This window comes from Triturus cristatus, chromosome 1_1 (genome assembly GCF_964204655.1).
Source record: "Triturus cristatus chromosome 1_1, aTriCri1.1, whole genome shotgun sequence".
Taxonomy (NCBI): Eukaryota; Metazoa; Chordata; class Amphibia; order Caudata; family Salamandridae; genus Triturus; species Triturus cristatus.
Window position 1 is genome coordinate 30,708,684 of NC_140579.1, and position 26,337 is coordinate 30,735,020.

At 45.0% G+C, this 26,337-nt stretch overlaps 1 protein-coding gene across 1 annotated transcript; it reads left to right on the plus strand.

Moving 5' to 3' along the window:
* Positions 1–1,505: 1,505 nt before the first annotated feature.
* LOC146869236 (keratin, type I cytoskeletal 12-like) lies at positions 1,506–24,977 on the plus strand. The gene is made up of 8 exons (XM_085645735.1): positions 1,506–2,203; positions 5,248–5,330; positions 12,437–12,593; positions 14,506–14,664; positions 14,938–15,063; positions 18,052–18,269; positions 18,380–18,405; positions 24,353–24,977. Exons 1-8 carry the CDS (start codon positions 1,595–1,597, stop codon positions 24,454–24,456), a joined length of 1,482 nt encoding a protein of 493 aa, XP_085501861.1. The 5' UTR covers positions 1,506–1,594; the 3' UTR covers positions 24,457–24,977.
* The last annotated feature ends 1,360 nt before the right edge of the window (positions 24,978–26,337 follow it).

Here is a 26,337-nt window from a genome sequence, read left to right on the forward strand (position 1 = left end):
ATCAAACATCAAAGCGGCGAAAGTGAAAGTAATCGAGCAGAGCATCAAAGGGCTGGGTGAGAAGGGAGGGGGGAATGCAAGGGTCAAAGCGGCGAAAGTGAAAGTTATCGAGCAGAGCATCAAAGGGCTGGGTGAGAAGGGAGGGGGGAATGCAAGGAGCAGAGGAGCAGCTGTGCACGTGCACGCCATCGTGCACTCAAGCGCTAGGCCAGCAAAACCATGTGGGTAGCACTTTTGAAAGCCCACTTACAAAATGTCTCAAAGAGACAGCTTTCGGTGTCTCAGCGAGACCTAAAAAAAGGAAATGCTCAAACCTCTCTATTGCAGGCTACAGCCCATAGGAATGATTTAAGGGTCGTAAATCCTGATATGATGATAAATGCTTATGAGGCGTGCAACTGTGCGCTGCATGGTACTTTTCCGGCAACATAGAAGCCTGCGAAATCCAAGTCACACTTTTTAATAGCACAGCACTATGCAACCGTGTTGTTGCAACTAGGCTCCTATGATTTTATGTTAAGAACAACACACGTGTTGCGCTTCTAGTATGTATATGAATTACAGTGTTTGGAATAGTCTTAGGTTATTCAGGTTTTGCTGGGTTGCATGAGGAGTGTCTGATCATACTGGCATAGTTGTGAAATGAATATGTATGTGCATATTTATAATACTTATGAACTATGATATATATGATGTATGATGGGTTAGGAAAGTGTTTAGTTTAGGAATGAGTGATGGTACCCAAAGCTCTGCTCAGAAGCCTGTGGCTAGTGCAATTAAATGTTGGCATGGAATGCCAAGACTGTGTGGTCTTACATCTAGCTCATGTCTCTGAAATCCACCATCAGACACTCCCCGCCTCTTTATTCCGCTCTTTCAGGTTCCTGCTTTCCCCCTTTGGGACAGTTTTCTCTATCTTTCTCTTCTTCTGTCTTTCCACTTTGCTTGTGTTTCCCTCCCTTGCACTCGGTAAATATCTGGAGAGGAAAAGTAAGCCCCTAAAAATGAGTGGCCCCACCTCCAACAGCTCGCCTAAATAAAGCACTACATTCAGGTATGATTAGATAAAATACAAATAGTGTATACAATTTTTTAAAAGGTTTGGAAATCTTTTGCATAACAATTGTGAGGAATGCCCAACTGTGTGTAGTCTGTTCACTGATATCTTTGCTGACGGTTTGTTAAAAGCTTATTGTTCATTTTGCAAACAGTAAAAAGCACATTAAAGCAGGGATTTGTTTTCAAACACAGGGGCCATACTTTCATCAAATATGATTATAAGATTACAGTAATTAAAATTAATGCTTAGGGTTGCTCCACCCGCGTTACCTCCCGAGGGATGACAGGAAGCCATCCCCAGGCTTTCTGCAAACTGATGAGAAATGAGTAAGCCAAATAAGGCTAGACCATTAACTAATTACATTACTACTTACAGGGAGGGAGAACATAATGCTGCAAGTTAACAATTTACTTTTAGAAGTGGAACACCCAGTTAAAATTGTATATAAAGGCTCAGAAACCCAACTGCATTGCCAGCACAGCCAGTCGCCTTCTTTGATTTCACATTGCTGGAAAACAATTCTTCCCCGTCATCATGTCTTTGCAACGCAGTAGTGGCTCTACCCGGGTTTCAGTAAGTGGTGGTGGAGCCAGCTTTGGTGGCTTACAAGGCAGCAGTGGAGCAGGTGGTGGTGCAGATGGTGCTGGCGGCTTTGTTGGTGGTGGATATGCTGGTAGTGTAGGAGGAGGTGGCGTTGGTGGTGGTGGTAGTTTTGGTGGCAGCCAGGTTAGTGGAGGCTTTGGCAGTGGGTATGGTGGTGGTGCAGCAGGAGGTAGCTTTGGTGGTACTGGTGGCTTTGGTGGTGGCGGATATGGTGGTGGTGCAGGAGGAGATGCCTTTGGCGGTGGTGGTTTTGGTGGCAGCCAAGCTGGTGGGGCATTTGGTGGCGGGGCATTTGGTGGCGGGGCTGGGGGGAGCATCAGTGGCAGCGAGGGCCTTCTCTCTGGTGGTGAGAAGCAGACTATGCAGAACTTAAACAATCGCCTGGCGACCTATCTGGACAAAGTCAAAGAACTGGAAAGTGCCAACCTGGAGCTTGAAAATAAAATCAAGGACTGGTATGCAAAGCACCATAAAGGAGGTTCCGCAGGAGCTCAGGACTATAGTAAATATTTTTCGATAATTGCAGAGCTCCAAAAACAGGTAAGAAATCCATCTATTATCACTGAACACAAATCATGCACTGAGAGAATGTGTGTGTTGGATTTGGGGTACGAGATACATATTTAAAGGTTTTGGAATGCATTTTAGATAAGAAACATATCTATTCCCATGCCATTCTCTGCCACATTGAGTCCACTTCCTTCTAAATGAGTTGCACTCCCAAGATTTCACATTCATCCTTGCCAGCACCTTCAGGTAAAATATAAAATGCAAAAGAGCTTTTGTTCCAGGATCAGATGGATCCTTTGTCCCTCGTACAGCGAAAAACAAACATACGCACTTCATGCCCTAAAGTGCCTATTCTCGGTTTGTGTTGCTGATGTGGAAGGGCACTCTTGTCCCCTATGTCTTCACCTTCACTCTTCCCCCCTCTTCGGATACGAAAGTCGGGTAACGCCCTGTTTCATTCTTGTCCCCACTTTTTCATCAAAATAAGAAATAAAAAAATCTATTGAAATGTAGAAAAAATGACAAATACCACGGAAAACAATCCACATTCATACATTCCCATTAACAAAAGGTCTAAACATACATTACAGTTTATTTCTATCAGCAACGCGCACTTTCCCAGCAGCACGGCGATGCTATGGCTTCCTATTTAAGACGAGTGACGTTCAGGGGTCGTAGTTTGAAACTTCCGCTCTTTCAGCGGAGAAGCGCAGACAGTGAAGAAAGACCTGGTCTACAATTGGCAAAGTAGAGCATTCTCGAGTGAAGTGCAAAGCTTCAACATCTACACTTAGAGATTATCATTGGGCGATGAATGAGTGAAGAATTTATGCAATGTTAACTCAGGGTTACTCACAAAAACATACACAGTAACTTGGGAGAATTCCATAGTCACAATTGGAAAATGTGTTCGCAATGTAAGCGAAAACTCTTAACAAATCTGGACATTTGGCATGGCTGGAAACTAAGTACTTCTCAGTAGATACTATTCACTATTGTAGCCTTTTGCTCTTTTTAGGTCTCGCTGAGCCCAGCGCATGCGCTGGCTCGGAGAGTCATTTTGTATGTGGGATTTTCAAAGTGCTGCTGGCTGGCCTAATGCTTGCGTTCACGCGATCGTGCACGCTCGCCGCCGGCCGCCAGCAGCACTTTGCAAACTCGTGCGGCATCGCGATCACTTTCGCTTTCAGAGCGATCACGATGATGCACGCGCACACACAACTCCCGCTTCTCCCCCTCCCCCACCACATATTGCGTCTCCGGCCGCTCGCGCGCGGCCAATGCTTGTCGTCTTTGCAGCTTATTTCTGGCGTGCTCCTCGCCGCAAAGTGAATAGGGGCCTCAGCAGGGGTAGTAAAGCACTTTATAAATACAATTTAAAATTTCTGCCAATGGTATTGAGCTTTGCTGCAAAGCAGGCAGGCTTTGAGAGTGCTGCGGTGTTGCCATCTTATAACTGCTGGCGCTTCCAGTGCTAGCTGTTTTAGAGAATTCCGAATATTAAAATATGTTCTAATTTTTAGCTGCTGAGTAAGCTCGGGATCGGAATACAGTCTAGCGTGATATTTATAGGAAAACTCCCTGTCTGGCAAATTTCTGTAAATAAGCTACATGTCCTAGTTTTCAAAGAGGGTCGACTGGGCAGTGTGAGGCAGTCTTTTTGTGTGCCGGTGCAGAGCTGCGTAGCAAGCCTCACGAGGACGCAATGCAAGAGGCACCGATGATACCAAGCGTCAAAGTTGCATGTGATTTCGCGAATATGTCGTTTTCTATGTTAGTTCAGTCGTTTAAGTCATTCTGTTCTTCATAGTTGCTACACAGTTGTAGTCCCGCTTTTATGTCTTTAGTGCATGTCCTGTTTTTGCTCTTCACAATTTGGTCAGGGCCGCACTGGTCTGGGGCGCTTTCAGAGCAGGCTAGACCCTGCTTGACCTTTCCGTGCCCTCGCGACTGCATCCAAGCCACGGCCTCCTGCAGGTCGGGGGTGGTTTGAGCACCTTTGCCAGTGCTGATGTTGGTTTCTCCTCAGACGGTCTATGCTATGCCGCTTTGAGATAAAATATTTGGTTTATTAAACCACAGGAAGACACAGGTGAAACAATCAGGGATGTATACATTGTTGTTGCAATAACCTGTTCTTTGTGCCTCCCAAACCGCAGATGACACACAGAGAGGTTACACTGTGTGCTGCACATGCTAAGGTCCCTCTTCCGTCGTCGATGCATTTCTACCTTTCTGTCGGCCGCCGGCCATTCCCTACACCCCCCACCCCCCAATGTATTTCTGAGGGATGTCACAGTATCTAAACGGGCTGGCCTTTGAAAATGACTATGCCTTTTATTTATATTTTAAAAACATAAATAAAAGGCATTGTCATTTACCATGCCAATCTAGTGGCACAGCACCCAGGATAATGTGCTGCATGGCTAAACACTTATAAGGTCCCAAAGGCGAGACCTATTGGCTATGCCAATGCTTGTTTTTTTTGCCATTCGTCTAGGTGTTATTTAGAATTAGAGGTTGACCCCATGTGACTAGGACGCTGTTTCTTTTCAAATGAATGCATTGTGGGAGTTGTAGTTTTGGCTTGTTTCAATTGAATCACATGGAGTAATGTCCCTAATTACAAGAGTTTATAAAATAAATGCTCAAACTGGAGCCTCAGTGTGCTTGTGATCCGGTGCCATACGGTCACTCTATAGCAGGGGTCTCCGGTGCATGTCTAGGTGAGTTCTTATAACCTCTGACTATGCGGGTGAGTTCCATGCAGATGCTTATTCGTAAATGAATCGTCCCTGGATATCCTCAAAAGCTATCCTGAATCTAGTCTTACAAAGCCCTAGATATTATATCCACACCCTTAAATTATCTTGTGGAGTATGGCAGGTAAGTAGATGTTGAGGCATGAAGAGGGCCGGTGGGCAATCATCTGCGAGCTCCTGAGAGCGGTAGCATTGTTGTTGTGTTTTGTAATTCACAGATTTTAATAAGTCACTGTATATTTGTCATTTCGTGACTGTCCACACCAGCAGGTGTACCCTAACCCTCTCTCTCGGTCTTTTGCCGCCCTCCAGATTATTGCTGCCACCAGCGACAACGCCAAGATTGTCCTGCAGATTGACAATGCCAGACTGGCCGCTGAGGACTTCAAACTTAAGTGAGTCAGAAGATCTACGTAATGCGTGCTGCGGTCGCAAAGAGCGAGATACCTCTAACTCTCAATAACACATAGCCCAAGAAACAGAGGCCAGGTCATTCATTTGAAAGGAGATTGATTAGATGTCAAAAGACAGAAATTATTTTTGCTTGTTCTGCCTATAAATGTTTGGCCACCGTTTTTCCGCAACAGGAAATACATACCACTAACTCCATCTCAATCAGGATTGGATTGTACAAAGTGCTCAAGTGGTGCAAATAGTAACCGAGGAGCATTAGGGGCTAGCCAGGGATGGAAGCTGCCATACCTGATTTGTTAAGCGCTGCATTTCCTGGTGTGTCCGAGGCAGTCAAAACATTGGGCATGACCAGAAAACAAAGAGGGCTCAAGAAAGCCCATTTACTTACCAAGCCTTGAGCCTCCTCCATGTTCCAAACTTATACAAGAATGATGAGGGGCTCTGGGTGAAGCAATGGGCCAATTGTACTCTACCCGGACTTCCCTCCACCCAGGTGCCCACGTAAACACATACATAACCCATAGATAGGTATGCATTGTAATCATATACATCTTGCTGGCACATGTTAATGTTTAACAATTGGGTGTAAGTTAGCGCACACCAAGTGTAGACAAGAAGTCACATTTCGTACACATAAACAAATGAGGCGTGCAACTCAGAGACGAGGAAGCCCACCTCGCAACTAGAACATCAAACTGCTGGTGAATAGACACCAGTGTACTGAGTGCACTGCTATTGTGAGAAACAATTATGATGTCGTTTTACGTTTAGACAAAATCAACATGAATTTGGACTTTTAGAACAGCAATCTAATGAACAATAAACACTAAGTTTGTGACAAAATGACTGTATTTGTAAGTCAAACACACAACAACAATACAATTAAACATAGCATCAATCTACGAATTATAAAGGAAAAGAAACCATATTGATACAATCAGTAACAAACTGCACAAGGGCAGTGAACTTAATCGTCAGTTCTTAAAGCAAACAAGCCCAATGCATTTCGGGATGGTTCACATCCCTTCTTCAGGGGCAGCTGTGGGAAATAAAGGAGATAACGTTCAAAGCTAAGTACATTACTGGTAAACTGAAAGTTATCGTACTAGAGCAATAACAAGATGCATCGTATCAAGGCACAGGAAATAGAGAACTGATCTAGATCAGGCGGAAGCAATTCACCAGAAACATCGTGAAGAGATTAGGAGTGATATCAAGCTTGAGATAGAAACAAACAAGTCCAAAAGTGTTTATCAAACTAAACAATATGTGCAAAGTACCCCAGAGGTTGCCAAAATGAAATTGTAGCGATAAAATAGTGCAGGAGTCTCCCGTGGAGTAGAACAAAGTGAGAAGACATCAAGAATCTAAAGTTTCGGTCATTTACTGAGTTCCACTTTGTGTAGCGGCACTCTAACACGTTACCCTGCAGTAAGTTGTCCTCTGTTTTCAGTTCAGCATTCAGCCCATTATTCGACTGGCTTTGTTCTCAGACTTGCTCTCTTCACACAGCGCTTCGACGCTAATGTTTTCCACCTGCTGCCATCTCTGTTAACCCCGCAACGTGTATTATCGTCTTTTCAGAACCAGTAAGAACTTTAGATTCTTGATGTCTTCTCACTTTGTTCTACTCCACGGGAGACTCCTGCACTATTTTATCGCTACAATTTCATTTTGGCAACCTCTGGGGTACTTTGCACATATTGTTTAGTTTGATAAACACTTTTGGACTTGTTTGTTTTTATCTCAAGCTTGATATCACTCCTAATCTCTTCACGATGTTTCTGGTGAATTGCTTCCGCCTGATCTAGATCAGTTCTCTATTTCCTGTGCCTTGATACGATGCATCTTGTTATTGCTCTAGTACGATAACTTTCAGTTTACCAGTAATGTACTTAGCTTTCAACGTTATCTCCTTTATTTCCCACAGCTGCCCCTGAAGAAGGGATGTGAACCATCCCGAAATGCATTGGGCTTGTTTGCTTTAAGAACTGACGATTAAGTTCACTGCCCTTGTGCAGTTTGTTACTGATTGTATCAATAAGGTTTCTTTTCCTTTATAATTCGTAGATTGATGCTATGTTTAATTGTATTGTTGTTGTGTGTTTGACTTACAAATACAGTCATTTTGTCACAAACTTAGTGTTTATTGTTCATTAGATTGCTGTTCTAAAAGTCCAAACTCATGTTGATTTTGTCTAAACGTAAAACAACATCATAATTGTTTCTCACAATAGCAGTGCACTCAGTACACTGGTGTCTGTTCACCAGCAGTTTGACATGTTAATGTTTACAAGATTATATTTGGATGCCCTGTCAACACAACATCTCAAATAGGCATCTGTTAACACCAGAAGAAGTGCGGCTGACTAACAGCCCTTCTTGCGTGGCTGATGCTGACAAGGTGTTTGCGCGCCCCGCCCAACGATAATCATGGACTTCTTAGCCTAGATCCTACCACCATCGAAGCTGCATAGGCCATCCAAACATGTCCACGACGTAGGCATGCCAAACCAGTGCTTAGGTCAAAGTGCTGATGCCACAGCTGCCATCTTAGAATTGGCAGCAGGAAAGAGAGGCATAGCCTGATGCTACAAAATCCACAAAGGGTAATCCCAGAAAAACGATTTTAGGTTCAGGAGAAGGGCAATTAGATAATAAATATGTCTCAAGGACTCCTGCTCAACCTTTATCACTTCTAAGCAACAAAACCACCTGCCAACTATGACAAATAACTCAAAGTTTATCAAAAATAACACTTTTTATTATTCATACGAAAAAGCAATATCAAAATCTCTTTACAAAATTCATAACAAGTAAAAACTTAAAAAATGTATTTTACATTATTCAACTGAGATATTACCATGAGCCCCATAACCTTATATCACTCACACCTCAGTCATAACCCCATGCATACCTCCAGCATTCATTAAAAATCAGAACTGCGCAATATGCCCATTCTAACCTGCTGGGAGCAGTTTATATTCTGCATCACTGCGACACAAATGAATCACGCTCTGTGGATCACACAGACAGGGGTCGCTGACGCGCGCTGTGGTATCATTCTATTTTATTGCATACCTCCAGCATTCATTAAAAATCAGAACAGGTCAATATGCCCATTCTAACCTGCTGGGAGCGGTTTATATTCTGCATCACTGCGACACAAATGAATCACGCTCTGTGGATCACACAGACAGGGGTCGCTGACGCGCGCTGTGGTATCATTCTATTTTATTGCATACCTCCAGCAGTCATTAAAAATCAGAACAGGTCAATATGCCCATTCTAACCTGCTGGGAGCAGTTTATATTCTGCATCCCTGCGACACAAATGAATCACGCTCTGTGGATCACACAGACAGGGGTCGCTGACGCGCGCTGTGGTATCATTCTATTTTATTGCAAACCTCCAGCATTCATTAAAAATCAGAACAGGTCAATATGCCCATTGTAACCTGCTGGGAGCAGTTTATATTCTGCATCACTACGACACAAATGAATCACGCCCTGTGGATCACACAGACAGGGGTCGCTGACGCGCGTTGTGGTGGTTCCATTCTATTTTAATGCATACCTTCAGCATTCATTAAAAATCAGAACAGGTCAATATGCCCATTCTAACCTGCTGGGAGCAGTTTATATTCTGCATCACTGCGACACAAATGAATCACGCTCCATGGACCAAACAGACAGGGGTCGCTGACGCGTGTTGTGGTATCATTCTATTTTATTGCATACCTCCAGCATTCATTAAAAATCAGAACAGGTCAATATGCCCTTAATAACCTGCCGAGAGCAGTTTATATTCTGCATTACTGCGACACAAATGAATCATGCTCCGTGGACCACACAGACAGGGGTCGCTGACGCGCGTTGTGGTATCATTCTATTTTATTGCATACCTCCAGCAGTCATTAAAAATCAGAACAGGTCAATATGCCCATTCTAACCTGCTGGGAGCGGTTTATGTTCTGCATTACTGCGACACAAATGAATCACTCTCTGTGGACCACACAGACAGGGGTCGCTGACGCGCGTTGTGGTGGTATCATTCTATTTTATTGCATACCTACAGCAGTCATTAAAAATCAGAACAGGTCAATATGCCCATTCTAACCCGCTGGGAGCGGTTTATATTCTGCATCACTGTGACACAAATGAACCACGCGCTGTGGACCACACAGACAGGGGTCGCTGACGCGCGTTGTGGTGGTATCATTCTATTTTATTGCATACCTCCAGCATTCATTAAAAATCAAAACAGGTCAATATGCCCATTCTAACCTGCTGGGAGCGGTTTATATTCTGCATTACTGCGACACAAATGAATCACGCGCTGTGGACCACACAGACAGGGGTCGCTGACGCGCGTTGTGGTGGTATCATTCTATTTTATTGCATACCTCCAGCATTCATTAAAAATCAAAACAGGTCAATATGCCCATTCTAACCTGCTGGGAGCGGTTTATATTCTGCATCACTGCGACACAAATGATTCACGCGCTGTGGACCACACAGACAGGGGTCGTTGACGCGCGTTGTGGTGCTATCATTCTATTTTATTGCATACCTCCAGCATTCATTAAAAATCATAACAGATCAATATGCCCATTCTAACCTGCTGGGAGCGGCTTATATTCTGCATCACTGTGACACAAATGAATCACTCGCTGTGGACCACACAGACAGGGGTCGCTGACGCGCGTTGTGGTGGTATCATTCTATTTTATTGCATACCTCCAGCATTCATTAAAAATCAAAACAGGTCAATATGCCCATTCTAACCTGCTGGGAGCGGTTTATATTCTGCATCACTGCGACACAAATGATTCACGCGCTGTGGACCACACAGACAGGGGTCGTTGACGCGCGTTGTGGTGCTATCATTCTATTTTATTGCATACCTCCAGCATTCATTAAAAATCATAACAGATCAATATGCCCATTCTAACCTGCTGGGAGCGGCTTATATTCTGCATCACTGTGACACAAATGAATCACTCGCTGTGGACCACACAGACAGGGGTCGCTGACGCGCGTTGTGGTGGTATCATTCTATTTTATTGCATACCTCCAGCATTCATTAAAAATCAGAACAGGTCAATATGCCCATTGTAACCTGCTGGGAGCGGCTTATATTTTGCATCACTGTGACACAAATGAATCACGCGCTGTGGACCACACAGACAGGGGTCGCTGACGCGCGTTGTGGTGCTATCACTCTATTTTATTGCCACCTTCTTCTATTATTAAATTGATGCTACGTCATCTAGTGCCAGACAGCATCCCCCTGAACTACATCTTTACTTTGGAGTTCCAGGGGAGGGTTTGCATTATGATGCGACGGTTCACACTGATGTGCTCTCGACCGCCCCTTCATGTTTTCACTGTCCAGAAACTGAGCGTGTCATACATATTTATATATTGCTTTGACCCACTTTGTATTAATATTATTCAATTATATCACTCATAACATGTTCATTGACATAATTGATGGCATCACTTGGTGACATCATCCACTAATCTCTTATTCAATTTACACTGTAAGCCAGTACAACCTGTGCAATACTAAAAAAAAGTTTTTTTGGCTGATCCCACAGTAGTTGTGCGGATCACAAAACCCCCAAAAACATTTTTCGAAAAAATCTTTCCTCAACTCCATAAAAGCGCTAGGGGGTCATGGTATCCCTACCATGCCCCCTTAAATCGTTTTTGTAAAATATTTACAGGACTAGTCCTGTAATGGCTGCTGCATTGTTTTTGTTCATGTTGCGGGCAGCCAATCAGAGCGCTCACTTTAAGAAAGCCCCCTTTGCCAATCCGATGGCTTGATTTTTTTTAACCTTCAAACCAACTATCAAGATATCTATAAATGTGTAACCTTAATTTCTCAAAAACTGATGAATGGATTTATACTAAATCAAAATAAGCTTGCTTTCTCAGAAATAATGTAACCCCGCTCCGCCCACTCCCCAAATTTGGTATAATTCTGTTCAGCATTTTGGCTGAAGTGCTGTCTAAAAATTCCATCTGAAATTGCATGGGAAAAGTAATAAACCTCCATAATAGTTCCTCGGCTCCCCTCTGGCTAGCCACATCGTGGTTCATGCCACTGTTCGCAGCTGCCTTGCCTACTGCAAATCTTCCTTTTTAGGAGCTTCCAAAAATGTCTTGAAGAAGCTCAAGCGTATTCAAAACACGGCTGCTAAAATTACTGAGTCTGCCTAGTTCTTCTTCTGCCTCAGCTATTCTTGACTGTAATTTTTACCAGTGGTTAAAAGAGTTTCTTTCAAATCTCTCAAGCTTCCCCTATTTACCTCAACAACAAATGTAGGTTCTGTTCTGCCACTAGGCATCTGTGGATAGCTTACAACTGACAGACACACACTGGTGGGTTAAGGTTCCAACTGCACAGACCAATGTGGGACCTAAAATTCACAGGTTGGAACTCAGTCAAGGATGACTCAGCCTTCCATCACTCTCTAGCCAATAAAATGAATAACATCAATGTGGGCAAGATTAGCAGTTATTTCAAGCAACTATACACATGTGGCAATTTCCAGCCATAATATGAAGCCGTGACTAGCTGTTTTCACACCGATTTCTATAACATGTATGAAAATGTCACCAGGTGGGTGAAAAAATAAACACTTATTTATTTCTGCAATTTTTCAATATTTTGTTTATGGCTATAGGGATATCCTCTTGCACTTTTTGTGAGGTATCTTAGTGCTGTGATGTTAAGTAATGCTGTATGTGCAGCTCTCTGCTACCTCCAGGCTCAGACATGTTTTACAAATATGTCTAAATACTGTTTCTGATGCTGAATGTAATAAAACAGTCCTATTACGCTGTTAAAACAGGAGGTGGGTACATTGACCACAGGTCTGACACACGGCTAAGGCAAAGTTGGCAATTTGCATCTGGGGAGGATGAGTGCCCAGAGAACAAAGCCATTTTCAAGGTCCTTTGTTGCACTATGGTGCCTCCTTGTGGCTACTTGACATTGCACCATAAGGCAAATGTTCACAAACACTTCACCGACCATCGTTCACAGCCGCATAAATCTCGTCATTTTTGCCCAGGTATGAGAATGAGTTACATATGCGCCAGAGCGTGGTGGCCGATACCACTGGACTGCGGAAGGTGCTGGACGAGTTGACCTCGTCCAAGTCTGACCTTGAGGGACAAGTCGAGAGCCTGCAAGAGGAGCTGGCTTCCCTAAAGAAGAACCATGAACAGGTAAGTTTTGATTCTAAAGCTAGACAAAGGAAATGGCAAACCATAGAGGCATTCATGACCAAGGTTAGTGGTGAACTCTTGCATTTAATAGGATGGCATGGCATCTGCGAGGCCCTTTCTATCAACCTCAGATTTGCAAATTGCGAAGAACTCAAATTATAGTGGTGCTTTGATTATATAGAGTGATAGCAATGTCAGGAAATTCAATAGAAAACATAGCAATGTTCATGTGTAATATTACCCCTAGAATGGAGTAATGATGTGAGAAAATCCCAATCAAGAAAAGGCAAGTGGCAGCTCCACGCGGAAGTGCGCATTGAAAGTTGGGGCTCACATTGGAACTTGAAAGTTTGTAGGAAATCCCAGACTCCTCCTCACCTTAAAATGATTGGAGAATTAGGGCATCATTTAAAATTTGGGCAGAAATGTGATGGAGTACCCTCTCACAAACTGATAGTTCACTGCACTATTTAAAGCCAGGCACACCGTCATGTTTTGTTGGCGGTAACTCCACTGGCTCTCCCAGCAGAAACTTCACTTTAACTGCTCGGTGCACTCAAGCTGTAGGTGCAAGCACATCACAGCATCTGCACTATTTAGAGCAGACTGACCAAAGAACTGTTTTGTTTCTGCTTGGGATCACAATGGAAAACCTGGTGCTCCTACACAGAAGAAAAGAAAAATGACTCCCACAACTTGGGAGTCAGATTGTCAGGGGTAGTAGTATTTTGCTTTACAAAAAGAAACTCCTGCTTTGGGGTAAAAAACCAAAACCTACGCTAAGCAGCCCCATTAAACACCGAGGCCAGTTAGCAAACTATCTGAGCCTTCAGAAGGCACAGAGATCTTTGCAAGCTAGCGAAGATCTCTTAACATGAAGGGTGATGGTCCATCAAGGTGGGAAAGGTAATTATGAGCTTGGCCACCCTGCCGGATAGCGGTCTACTCACCAAACTCTAAATGAGCTCCTAGTCCTGCCAAGGGCAGGAGTAAACACCCCTTAAAACTGGTGCGGGGTGGAGAGCAAGGGGTTTATCCATCGGGAAAAGGTGTTTTCCCATAGGGAATTTAGTTCTCGAAAAAATGAATTTGATCATGGCACTAAAGCAATGGCGTTTTACATGTATAACTGTATAACATATATAATGGGAATTTAAAATGTCTTCCTAATGTATACCAGTAAACATATTAATGTCTCTGCTTTCAAGGTGTACTTCTGGAAAGCTTTACAAATTTTAGAAAGTTGTATATCTGCACTGGTACTATGTGGTAGTCGTGCAGGGACAGAGTTAAAACTTTAATTCTGGGTATTTGGATGTGGGCATGAAGGTATGAACTTTTGTCATAGAGAAGATTCTATTATAAGCCCTGAGAAACTTTTCCAACTCAGCTAAAGGTTCCCTGGGTGTGTGTCTGTCCTTTTGTATAGTCTTGGTGAATTTGTGAGAATTTTTATTATCTTCTGTTTGATGAGCCAGTGGATACAAAACTAATTTTGTAATATCAAGTTTTTCTGAAAAGCATGGATTCCGTATGAAGCCTTCATATTTAAATTTAGAGATATGTACAGTCCTTTGTACAGGAAAATAACTGTAAATTAAAAATCAAAGATGACGAAGAAACTGGTTTAGACAGTTGTGGTAATGTAAAATTCACCATTTACTAGTGCATGCAGTAAATTACCGCAGGTGGACTTACCACTGGCAAACTGCAAAATGTTGGTAGCAATTCTGCCAAATGTGATTCCACTGATAGCACAGTTACCACATCCACCAGAATCTGTGTATTTATATCATCACCCAGACTCTAGTTCAGGTCCAAATTCTTATAGACTGGTCCATTTCCAGCACTTGTTTTCTATCCTTTGGATAAACGCTTTTTAATGCCCTCAAAATGCGCTCCGCTCCTATAGGAAATGAAAGGATTCCAGGGGGCGCAAGGAGAGCTCAGCGTTGAGATGAATGCCGCCCCAGGCACTGACCTGATGAAGATCCTCAATGACATGCGAGGTCAATACGAGGCGATGGCCGAGAAGAACCGCCAGGATGCAGAAGCAAAGTTCCTGGAGGCGGTGAGTAGGAGAGGGAATCATCACGGTGAAAGTCATCCGGGCTATGTAATAAGATGGATGGTTGATCGGCAAACCTAGACATTTCTCCAAACGTTAATCCCCTCTGAAATGCCAATATCAGTCCCATGGTAGGCTCTGTCCAACATGTCGCCCTCTGCCCAGTGTCCAATAGCCATACAGAGACCTCACAGATCATTCCACTCTGATCCCTTGGGTTGGGGATGGGCCTACACTAAATGTCAAGTGGTCACTCCTGCCTATGTTCTCTCTTAGAGCAAACACCTCAAGCAGGAGATTTCCACCGGGGCTGAACAGATGCAGTCGAGCAAGAGCGAGATCTCCGAGCTGAGGCGCTCCCTGCAGTCCTTGGAGATTGAGCTGCAGTCCGCTCTGGCGATGGTAGGTGGTAACAGCTATTCTTTTTCAATATAAAGACACAACACTAGACTATAAATCCTTTCTTCAATTGTGACCAACCTCCACATATTTCAACTATAAGAGCCAAACTTACATAGTATGAGTTATTTATTCAGAAGTGTTATTGCCCAAGAGAGTGATAGCTCTTTTGTCAATACTAGATGGAAGAAAGAGTACGTCGCCTCGCTAGATGTTTGGCATGTGACCTCCAGGCCACATACAGATCTCTGCAGCCAACACACTATTGTTGTGAGGTCTCATGTTGGTTGATGTGAGGCCAATCAATAGGGACACAGACCAATAGCAACAGAAACATTTTTTGTTATGATCATTATTGTGCTCTTTAGCATGGTTTATGCGTGCTCATTGTGTACTCAATGGCAGGAACCTCCTGCTGCTCAAACACTTTACACATTGACTCTAAGGTAGGCCTGACTGCTTTTGAGCCACGCTACCAGAGGGTTAAGCACAGGTTCATTTTGGTGACTTTTGTTGTTTCTTAGAGTTACAAAACATCACTCTTCAAACATGTGACATTTGGGCTGTAGTATATTTTTCAGACTAAGCTTCTCTCCTTAGTTATAAACTAACGAAAGAAGAGGTAATTTGCGCAGAGCTGTCGCTGACCAAAACCAGCAACAGTTTTAGGCACAGGCAAATTGCACAGTTTTCAAGTCCTTCCCCTTCTAAGCCCTTGTATTACAGTTACATCTCTCTCTCTTTCTCACCTCTGTCTCTTTTTCTACTTCATATTCTCTTTCTTCTCTGACTGTCTCCTTCTACTTATCCTTGGTTCTACCTAGACTTAACTGTTTATCTCTTTGCCTCTCTTCCGACTCTAATCAGACGTATTCTTTACCTCACCTCCTTCTGTCTACTTTGCCTCTTCTTCTACCTCTCCACCTCTTCCTGGTATCACTTTTTTCTGCTTCAACTCTGCCCATACCATATGTGTCTCTATTTCACCAATCACTAAATACGCACCGTTTTCTTGTCCTCATTTCTCTATCTGCCTCTCTCTCATACTACCTCTATGTCACCTTCACCACACTATACTTTTATTTTTCTGACTCACCTCTCCTTCTATCCCATTCCTCCCTCTGTATTTCACCTCACATCTTCTACCTCACTGTCTCTCTTTCCCTTTCTCTCTACCTACCTCTCCATTTCCATGTAACAACTCGCTCTTTTGCTACCGAAGCTCTAGCTCACCTGTGTGTACCTCACCTATCACTCTCAAATATACCTCTCTCTGTCCCACCTTTCAACCTCTCACAACCTCACCTCTTTCTTTACCACCCTGTGCCTACATCTGTACCTCTAGCTCTCTAACCTTTCTCTACCTCAACGTTCTCTATGCCTCGCCCCTCTTTCTGCAGCTGTCTGCTCTGTTTCAATCTCACCCCTGTCTCTTCTCCTCCACCTACCTCACCTCTCTCAAGCTCATATCTCTCTTACCCTCACCTATCTATGTCTTTCTTCCGATCTACTTCTCTCTGCCTTTCTCTCACCGCTTTCCCTAACTCAACACTCTTTTCATCACACATCTCTATGTTGTTTCGCTATGTAACTCTCATCTTTCTAATCCTCATCTTTCCCTCACCTCTCAGGATATCTCACATTTCATTCACTACCTTACCTCTCCTCTTTTTCTAGCTCTGTTCCCTGTAAGTCACCGCTCTAACTACCATGCTCCTCTTTGAATGCCTTCACCTTCTCTCCCTTGCGATGTTTCTCTGTACCTTTTCTGTTTCAACTCATCCTCTTTACCTCGCATTCTTTCATCTACTCAACTTATCCATCTCTGTACCTCAAAACATTTATTAAGCCTCATACTATCTCTATACCTCACCGCTGTTTCTCTGCTTCACCTTCGTCTCTCTATTTCACCTTTTACCTATAGCTCAGCTGTTTTTGCCCATCATCCCTCTATCCACCTTTCTCTCTGACTCACTAATCTCTTTACCTGACCTCTTTTTACATCTCCCTTCTTTCCACCCCTCTTACTACCCTGTGACTCTCTCTTTACCGCACATCTCTATTCTTACCTGACTACCGAACCCCTTGAATATCTCTATCTGCCTCACATCTCTTTCTACCTTCCCTCTCTCTCTACCTCATCTCTCTGTGAACTCCACCCTTGAACATTGTGGTAAATGTCCTTATCCCCATATCTAGATTTTTCTATCTCTAAAACCGTATTCTCTCTCTGCCTCTTTCTCTCTATCCTCCCCTTCCTTTCTCCACCTCTTTGTATCTTTCATTCGGACAAGCTCACCTTTGTCTCTTTACCATGCATTTCACCCTACTTCACCAGCTGGCCTGCCTGATCTTTATCTTTACCGCCCTTCTCTCTCTACTTCACCTTTCTTGCTAGGCTACTCTCATTACCTCTTTGTACTTCTTCTGTCTCCTGCCACTTCATTTCTCAATGTGTCATTTACATATAGTCCGGGTATGTTTATTCTGGCAGCCATATTTTTTTTGCACGATATGCAAAACTTGATATTCCCGCACTATACCAAAGTGATATCCCTTCTCTCTCTATTCATTCTACTGTACTCTACTGCCTCCCCATCCTCCGTTATCCCCTTCATTTCTACACTCTCCTCCTATGCTCATTTATTTCGCCTTCTCTCAACTTCATCACTTTACTAGTTTTACCACCCAATTTCTCCACTTCCTTTAGCCTCCCTCTCCATTCTTTCCTCTCTCCCTCAATCAACTCCCCACCTCAGTTCTTCCTCTCTCTACTTTCACTTTTCTCCTTCATCTCTCTATTTCATTTTCTTATTTTTCTACCTTTTCTCCAAACAATGAGAACATGTGAAAACAGATAGACGGAAATGTTTCCACCATAGCCAAAGCAAGTGCTAATAAGTGCACTGCCCAGTGTTCCTATACGTACAACCTTCCTTATGCTTTATCACAATGTTTCAAAGCCCCCTCCCTTGTCTTGCTCTCTGGCAGAAAAAATCCCTAGAAAGCAACTTAGCAGAAACAGAAGGAAACTACTGCGCCCAGCTGGCACAACTTCAAGTCAAAATCAGCATGGTAGAGGAGCAGCTGGCAGATCTCAGGGGCGATATGGAGCAGCAGATGGCAGAGTATGAGGAACTCTTGGACATCAAGACCAGGCTGGAGAAGGAGATCGAGACCTACCGGCGCCTGCTGGAGGGCGAGGACAGGTATGAACACTCAGAGCCAGGATCATTCCCACTTTGCAGCTTCTAGGTGCTTGGAAATTGACCCAGTAGAATGCACTCAGTCATGTGTGTCTCTTTTTGTTTGCTTTCAGTGGTCACAGCTCTCAGGCAAGAAAAGGTGAGTGTCTCTCTTTTGTCTTTGCTTCATGTCCATGCCTTCACAATGGCCTGTTTCTAGCTTCATAAAGACACTTGTTGTAGCGCAGGAGTGCTACAAACCACCAAAGGCTCCCAGGAAGCAAACATCTGCCCCATCAAAGCATCACATCTCCTCTACTGCTATCAGCACACTTTCACTCACACAGCCACCTCCTCTGTCACAGGCTCATCCATACTGTCTCCAGGGACACCCCATTAATGGCGATGGAGGGGGAGCCGAGAGGATGCGATAAGAGCCTGCGGGCGGGGTTGAAATGAGAAGCTTTGAGTTGCTCGCTCTTGATGGCCCTCAAGTGACCGGGGCTGAATGTCCATCAGGCAGCTCTGCCTGATGTGAACACCAATAGGCCTGGGTGAACCTTCCCTTGCTGGCATAATCTTGCGCCATTTCAAGAATTTTTCGTTTCACTTGTTACGCAAAATTCCCGAAATTAGGCCATTCCAGCACGTGACACAGATTAGCATGGGAGCACATAAACAGCACAAATCACCAGAACGCGAGCGACTATTGTTCATAGCACTGGTGATTTTTTCCCTGTTTTTTAGTGTAATGTGTGTCCAAAAGGGCCCAAGGATGCCCATCCGGACAATGAAAGTGCTGAATGCTGCTTTTAGATTTCACCTAATTTCTCGTACATTTTTGTGGAACTTTGCATAACTTCATAAAAGGAAACAACACACATTTTGCACATCCCTAAACATTATCTTTTTATAGGTGCCCACGAAGGACCAGCATTGCTTTACTATTTGAACCAGCGGGAGAAGCTAGAAAGATGCCTGATAAACAGGGAGTAGGGACCACATTTTACTGAATTTAGTAAAGAAACTTAAGGTCTGAGAGACACCTCCCTGAACAAGATCAGCCCCATCCTCAGGGCAGCCCAGTCCATCAGAAGATGGCGAGGTTAAATGAATGGCTACCCCACCCATGCCTCCTGGCTGTCCAGGAGTGTGAGCAGCATTGGAAGCTGGCCTCACACTTCCCAACTACCACTATTGCACAAATCCCTCCTCAGCTCTTCTGCTAACTCCGCCATCCCAACACAAGCCGTGCTGAACTTCAGCTCCGTGCTGAACTGCCAACCCTCCATTGGCGAATCTGACCAGTGCCTGGGCTTTATTTTAAACAAGACTATGAACCTGCAAACACACTTCAACTCACATGCAGCGAGAGTACAGCTTTTCCCAGGCTCCCTCAAAACATGAAACCCTCCTGTGCTATTGATGCTGGTCTATGTAACTTCTCATCTTGGAAATCCTACACATCACCTAGCCCTCTCAGCCTGGTGTTACATGCAGACTGACTGCTGGCACATGAAGATCTGGTCATGTCTCTCTAAACCTGACCACTCTTACTTGAAATCCAAGACTGTCTGACAGGGATCTCTCTGCCTACAATGTGTCTTGTTTTTCTTCATAAATTAATCCATTCACTTCCATCTTCCAAATGTGTGCAGTGAAACACACACAATGGTCCGAAGCTCTGGTCCCAAAGGATCTGATGCCCTGGGAGTCCCTCACTCTCTCACTCATTTACCATACAATAAGGTGCCGCCCCCTCCAGCACACACTCATTCTGTCTTACCATGGAGAGTTTCTTAATTATAGGATGGATGTGGAGCTGACCATCACCAATAAAAACTACCTATGAATCCTGAAAGAAAGCCAGTGAACACTGGAGAGGGCCTGATGGTCAGGGTACACGATGGTCGTCTCCGTCTAGGCATATTTGTCAGAGATGTTAGGATGGTCACATGACGAAAGATACCAATAACAGAATGTATGCATGGAGGACACATGCATTCCCATTAAAATATTCACGAGTGTCTACAAATATTACCATAATATTCACATAAATGTTCATGTACCATATCGATCCTAATGCACATGCTCCAACTATAATGTTTGTCTGATGCATGTGCACCAGTTAGAATCTTGAAATTGTGTACATTCCCAGGTGTATTCTCATGGGGCACGTGCACCAACATTCAGATGTTCACCTGCGCCAATAACAGCATATTGAGATTGTTAGAACTGGGATTTCTGGTTGGCTAGGGCTTGCGCCAAAGCCAGGCAGAAACCACCACTCTAGTCAGGGCAAGGAAGTTACACGCCAAAGATAACCCCTGCTCACCCCCTTGGTAGCTTGGCACGAGCAGTCAGGCTTATCTCTGAGGCAATGTGTAAAGCGTTTGCGCGCGCACCCAGCAACAACACCCAAGGCCCACCACAAAGGAAACTCCACACAAGGTATTCTATAAAAATAGCCTTTGTATTATAATAAAACACATTAGATAAAAACACACACTTTACAATGTTCCAACAGGCACGGGCAGAATTTACAAGGGATTGTATGTACAGCGGACAGGGCCACATGGACCACTGTCCGGAATAAGCACTTTTAGAACTTAGCACAAAAATATAAAATTACTGTAGCACAAAAATAACATGTATAGCACACAACCAGTACTTACTGGTAACAAGAAAGTACCACCTACGCAACCCTAACCACCTTAGGAGACTATCACGCAGGGACTCAGAACCTCTCTAGTACCACCGGTACCAGGGGAACACAATCACCTAAGTATCACAATACCTGTAGGGGAAAACACACATTACACATGATGCATAAAACATTCAGAGGTGTAGAACATGGCACATGACGCATAAACTAATTCAGAGGTGCCGGGCAGGTAAACACATGATGCATAAAACATTCAGCGGTGTTCTGAAAGAAAACACATGATGCAGAAACTACATTCAGCGGTGTCATAAAAGAAAACACATGATGCATAAAACATTCAGAGGTGCTAGGAAAGAACATTAGCGAGAAACTCTCATGAGCCACCACCTGTGGCAGTCCCTAGGCCAACTGGCCTTGTCGGGGCTAGGACACCCTGTCCCAGTCAAGCTGCGCCAGCTGCGCAAGCCAAAAAGCGTAAAGATCCTCAACCTAAACGTGGCAGCTGCCCACTAAGTGCTGGGCAGCTGTGGAACGAGCTCAGGCACCGGCGTGCCTCTGGGGCCCCCTCTAGGGCTCTGTCCATACAAAATGCCCCCTAGAGCCTTCGTGGCTCTGCACAACAAGACAGCAACGTTGGAGCCTCACTGGGCTCGAAGAGAATAATGCCCCCGTCTGTTGGAGCGTGCACTGCGCTCTAAACAATTACTTGGCCAATCGTGGGAGCCTCACGGGGCTCTATGGAAACTGCCCCCGCACCCCCAGAACAGGCGCGGAGTCCCCCAGCCCCTCTACACTCACGGGGCCGTTGCTCGGGGGACTCCCGCGTAGTCTCCTCTCTCTCAGCTCCGGGGAAGGACTCCGAGGTTTCTCCTTAACGCGGAGGGGCAGGCACCGACAATGTGCCTCGCGCCCCCTCCGCACCAGGTCCTGCCGCACTTCTCTCTTCGGTCCAGCGCGGGGTGGACTCCCGCCTGGGTCTTCACTCTCGGGCAGAGTGCCCCGGGGCGCAGGGTAGGCTCCTGCCTGCTCCGGGGCTCGGAGCAGCCGCGACGCTGCAGTAGGAGGCGGGGTAGGCTCCCGACCTCCTTCCCTAAGTTCCGGTTGTCCCGGAGGCCCGCCCTCAGCCACCTGACTTCCGGCTGAAGCCCGGCTGCGGCGGTGATTTCTCCGCTCGTAGAGGGGTAGGCTCCCTCGCAAGCACCGCAAGCTAGCGGGGTGGGCACCCGCCAGCCAACTAGTCAAATAAGCGGGGTGGCACCCGCCAACGAGCACACCATGCGGGGTGGGCACCCGCTGCAGCAGCAAAGCGCTCCTGGCGCTACAAAGCCCACAAAAGCGCTCCCAGGCGCTTAGGAATAGCAAGTCCAGCAAAACAGCGCTCCCAGCGCACTAAAGCCCATAAAGCGCTCCCAGGCACTGCAAGTCAAAAAGGTCCAGCAGAAAGTCCTCCAAGAGCAGGGGGGCAAAGGCTGGGCCCAGAGCCAGCACACAGGACCCTCCAGCAGGGAGGCAGTCCCCAGTGGCGGTCTCTCCTGGCGCCCAGCAGCAGCAGGCCCCCTCCAGATGATCCTGCAAGAGAACACCAAATGTAAGGGGACACAGCCCCTTTTTATACAGTAAATCCTTTGTCTGAAGGTGCAGGGAAGGGGTGAACCAGTTTCAACAGGTTCCTGAGCACTTTGTTTTGCTCAGCCCCTCTCCCTATTCACTGGCAGGGCTAGGGTCATTAGACGCACCACAGGGGCCGGAGCCAGCATTGTGTGGGGAAAGCCCTGTCCTATTCAGGACCCAGGTATACTCCTCCCCTGCCATCAATATGCTAACTCCCCATTCACCACTGGGTGCCTCCTCCTGACTCTGGGGATTTCCCTAGTCCGTCACATGACCTCCACCAGCCAATCGCCAGACAGCCACACATTTCATACTGCACACAGAAGTGCCCACTTCTAGAAGTGGCACTTCCACACTAGGTACATGCACGCCGCACACATCATCGCGCAGCATTCAATCACACGAGTCCGCACATACCAAACTCGGGCCTGCACACCCCACGCATCAGGAACTACCAGGACACATACATTCCACCATGCATTCCTATGGGAGGGCAGGTCATCCTCACAACACGCACGCACTTTACCCTGGGACACAGTGGTAAAGTGCGCAGAAGCCAAAAATCACTAAACCAAGTCACCAATAAAAAGCAAAAAGTTTCGGGGTGAACCTGCCAGAAGGGCCGGGTCCAACAGACATGAAAGATGGGCAGTAAAAATACAATGATCCCAGGTGGCACTTGCACCAGCTGGAACGTTCCCACGAGGCTCACACCCTACACAGATCTTCACATGATACATATTCTAAAAGATGTCATTGTCACGATACACATATGCACACACATAGAATGATCTCAAGGGCCATGTCATCCGATGAGAATTTGCTCATAAAGGCATATGCACCAGTTAACACCATCAGGAACGTATACCAATTATAATGTTCGCTTGAAGCACTGTATTAGAAAACTCTTATGCACCAGGGTTAGCATGTTTCCATTGAGATGATGCACTGTTATTAGCACATTCAAGCGAACGGCTGAAAAAAATTAGAACATTTCCATGTAGCCCAGGTACTGAACAAAATGATCACACGAGGCGATGCACCAACTAGGATACGCCAATGGGACACGTGCAAAAGTAGATGCTTCATGTGACCCATATGCACCATATAGAATGTGCTAATAAAGCACATGCCTGAATGTTAAAAAAAGTCTACCGATGGACATTCACCAATGTTAACATCTTGACATGACCTACACCAATAACACTATTTTCAGATAAAGGGCTATCAAAATAATAATACTATTTCTATGTGGGACATGAACCAACAAGAGCATCCCACACTTACTTACAAATAGAATATTTACGTGAGACACCAGCACCCACTGGGATAGCCCAGGGAAGTACAAGCATCCAAAGGGATCTCAACAGGAGGCACATCATGTCTCCATGTTTATCGGGCATAAACATTAACATATTCACAGTGAACAAGTGCCCTAGGAACAAATCCTACTTGAGGATGATGTAGGATTTTCTTTGACCAGTTTCATTTGGAGCCCTTCCTGGTTTCAAATGAAATGCTTCTCTGCCTGATTCAGAAGCCGACTTACCTAACTACGTTCAATGAACAGTAACGGCACTCCCCACCCCTCAGCGTCTTGAGACCCTCACGGGTAAGTAGCGCGCTTTACAAATGAAATGATTGAATGTAGATCCACAAATGAATGGATATGTGAGGGAAAAATGACAATCCTGATTCATGGTTTGATGCAGAATTCCACACTCCATTTCACATGCTCATGGCCCTCTTTGTTTCCCTCCTCAGCATTTGTTCTTCAGAGGCATCCTTCCTGTGTTCCATATTTCACCTCCATGTTTCTTCTTCGTTTTAGCCCCAGACAGCGTCAGAAGCCGCGTTGTAAAGACCATCATCCAGAACGTGGTTGACGGCAAAGTGGTTTCACAAGAGGAGAAACAAAGTGAGCAGAAACTGTAGCCAGCATCTGAGCCTCTACCTATGACATGCTTCTCTACAAGGAATCCTTCAACAAGATGCACAACCCCGGAGGAGGGACACCTTCTCCTTTCATAATCCAACCCCGCATGCTCACAATCCTGCTTTAAAATGGCCATTTTCAACTCTGCAAAAATGACAGAAGAATGTTCTGGATCCTTCATTGCACTGATGGACACTTCACCAGCACGTCACGTATCCAAGTAAACGAGACGATACACATGATGAACAAGGAGATACCTTAGATCTCTCTTACGTACTATTGAGCAGTGAAAGGTTGTTCGGATGAAGAATAAGCGAATCACCTGTTACCAACATCTAGTAACTTGCGCCAATTGTACGCATCATAAATGTCCTATGTGTAGTACATTCACGGCTGGGAAGTGGCGCTATTCACTGTCATAAGGTTCTTTTTGGGGGGTCTCATCTCTGTCTTGAACAGAAAATGTAAATCTCTACTTTTGTGAAATTAGTATTCAATAAACCTTTCTGAATTCAAACAATGGTTTGATGTTCTGGTAGCAAAGAGTTTGAAAACATTTCTCTAACTATGCTGTTTCTTCTTTCTTCTAATGATCTGTCGTCACACTGGTCTTAGTAGTGGAGGTTTGTTTCCTGAATTTTCAGATGAGGAAGCAGTTGTAGAGCACATGCTTATCACTGGAGGACGTGTGACAACAGTGCTTCATAACCATCTAGAGATATACCTGCTGGGGGTAGAGCAGCACATGCTTATCACTGGAGGACATGTGACAACAGTGCTTCATATCCATCTAGAGATATACCTGCTGGAGGTAGAGCAGCACATGCTCATCACTGGAGCACATATGGCAACACTGCTTCATACCCATCTAGAGATATACCTGCTGGAGGTAGAGCAGCACACGCTTATCATCACTGGAGGACATGTCACAACAGTGCTTCATATCCATCTAGAGATGTACCTGCTGGAGGTAGAGAAGCACATGCTTATCATCACCGGAGGACATGTGACAACAGTGCTTCATATCCATCTAGAGATATACCTGCTGGAGATAGAGCAGCACATGCTTATCACCGGAGGACATGTGACAACAGTGCTTCATATCCATCTAGAGATATACCTGCTGGAGGTAGAGCAGCACATGCTCATCACTGGAGCACATGTGACAACCATGCTTCATATCCATCTGGAGATATACCTGCTGGAGGTAGAGCAGCACATGCTCATCACCGGAGGACATGTGACAACACTGCTTCATAACCATCTAGAGATATACCTGATGGAGGTAGAGCAGCACATGCTCATCACTGGAGCACATGTGACAACCATGCTTCATATCCATCTAGAGATATACCTGCTGGAGGTAGAGCAGCACATGCTTATCACTGGAGGACATGTGACAACCGTGCTTCATATCCATCTAGTGATATACCTGCTGGAGGTAGAGCAGCACATGCTCATCACTGAAGCACATGTGACAACCGTGCTTCATATCCATCTAGAGATATACCTGCTGGAGGTAGAGCAGCACATGCTTATCACTGGAGGACATGTGACAACCATGCTTCATATCCATCTAGAGATATACCTGCTGGAGGTAGAGCAGCACACGCTTATCACTGGAGGACATGTGACGACAGTGCTTCATATCCATCTAGAGATATACCTGCTGGAGGTAGAGCAGCACATGCTCATCACTGGAGCACATGTGACAACCATGCTTCATATCCATCTGGAGATATACCTGCTGGAGGTAGAGCAGCACATGCTCATCACTGGAGCACATGTGACAACCATGCTTCATATCCATCTAGAGATATACCTGCTGGAGGTAGAGCAGCAAATGCTCATCACTGGAGCACATGTGACAACCATGCTTC

What these genes read in the sequence shown, in the direction of transcription:
- LOC146869236 (XM_085645735.1), top strand. Translation starts at nt 1,595, where the DNA reads ATGTCTTTGCAACGCAGTAGTGGCTCTACCCGGGTTTCAGTAAGTGGT. An exon ending in TAAAGAAGAACCATGAACAG is followed by an intron (nt 12,594 to 14,505) that starts GTAAGTTTTGAT and finishes CCGCTCCTATAG; the next exon opens with GAAATGAAAGGATTCCAGGG. An exon ending in CTGCTGGAGGGCGAGGACAG is followed by an intron (nt 18,270 to 18,379) that starts GTATGAACACTC and finishes GTTTGCTTTCAG; the next exon opens with TGGTCACAGCTCTCAGGCAA.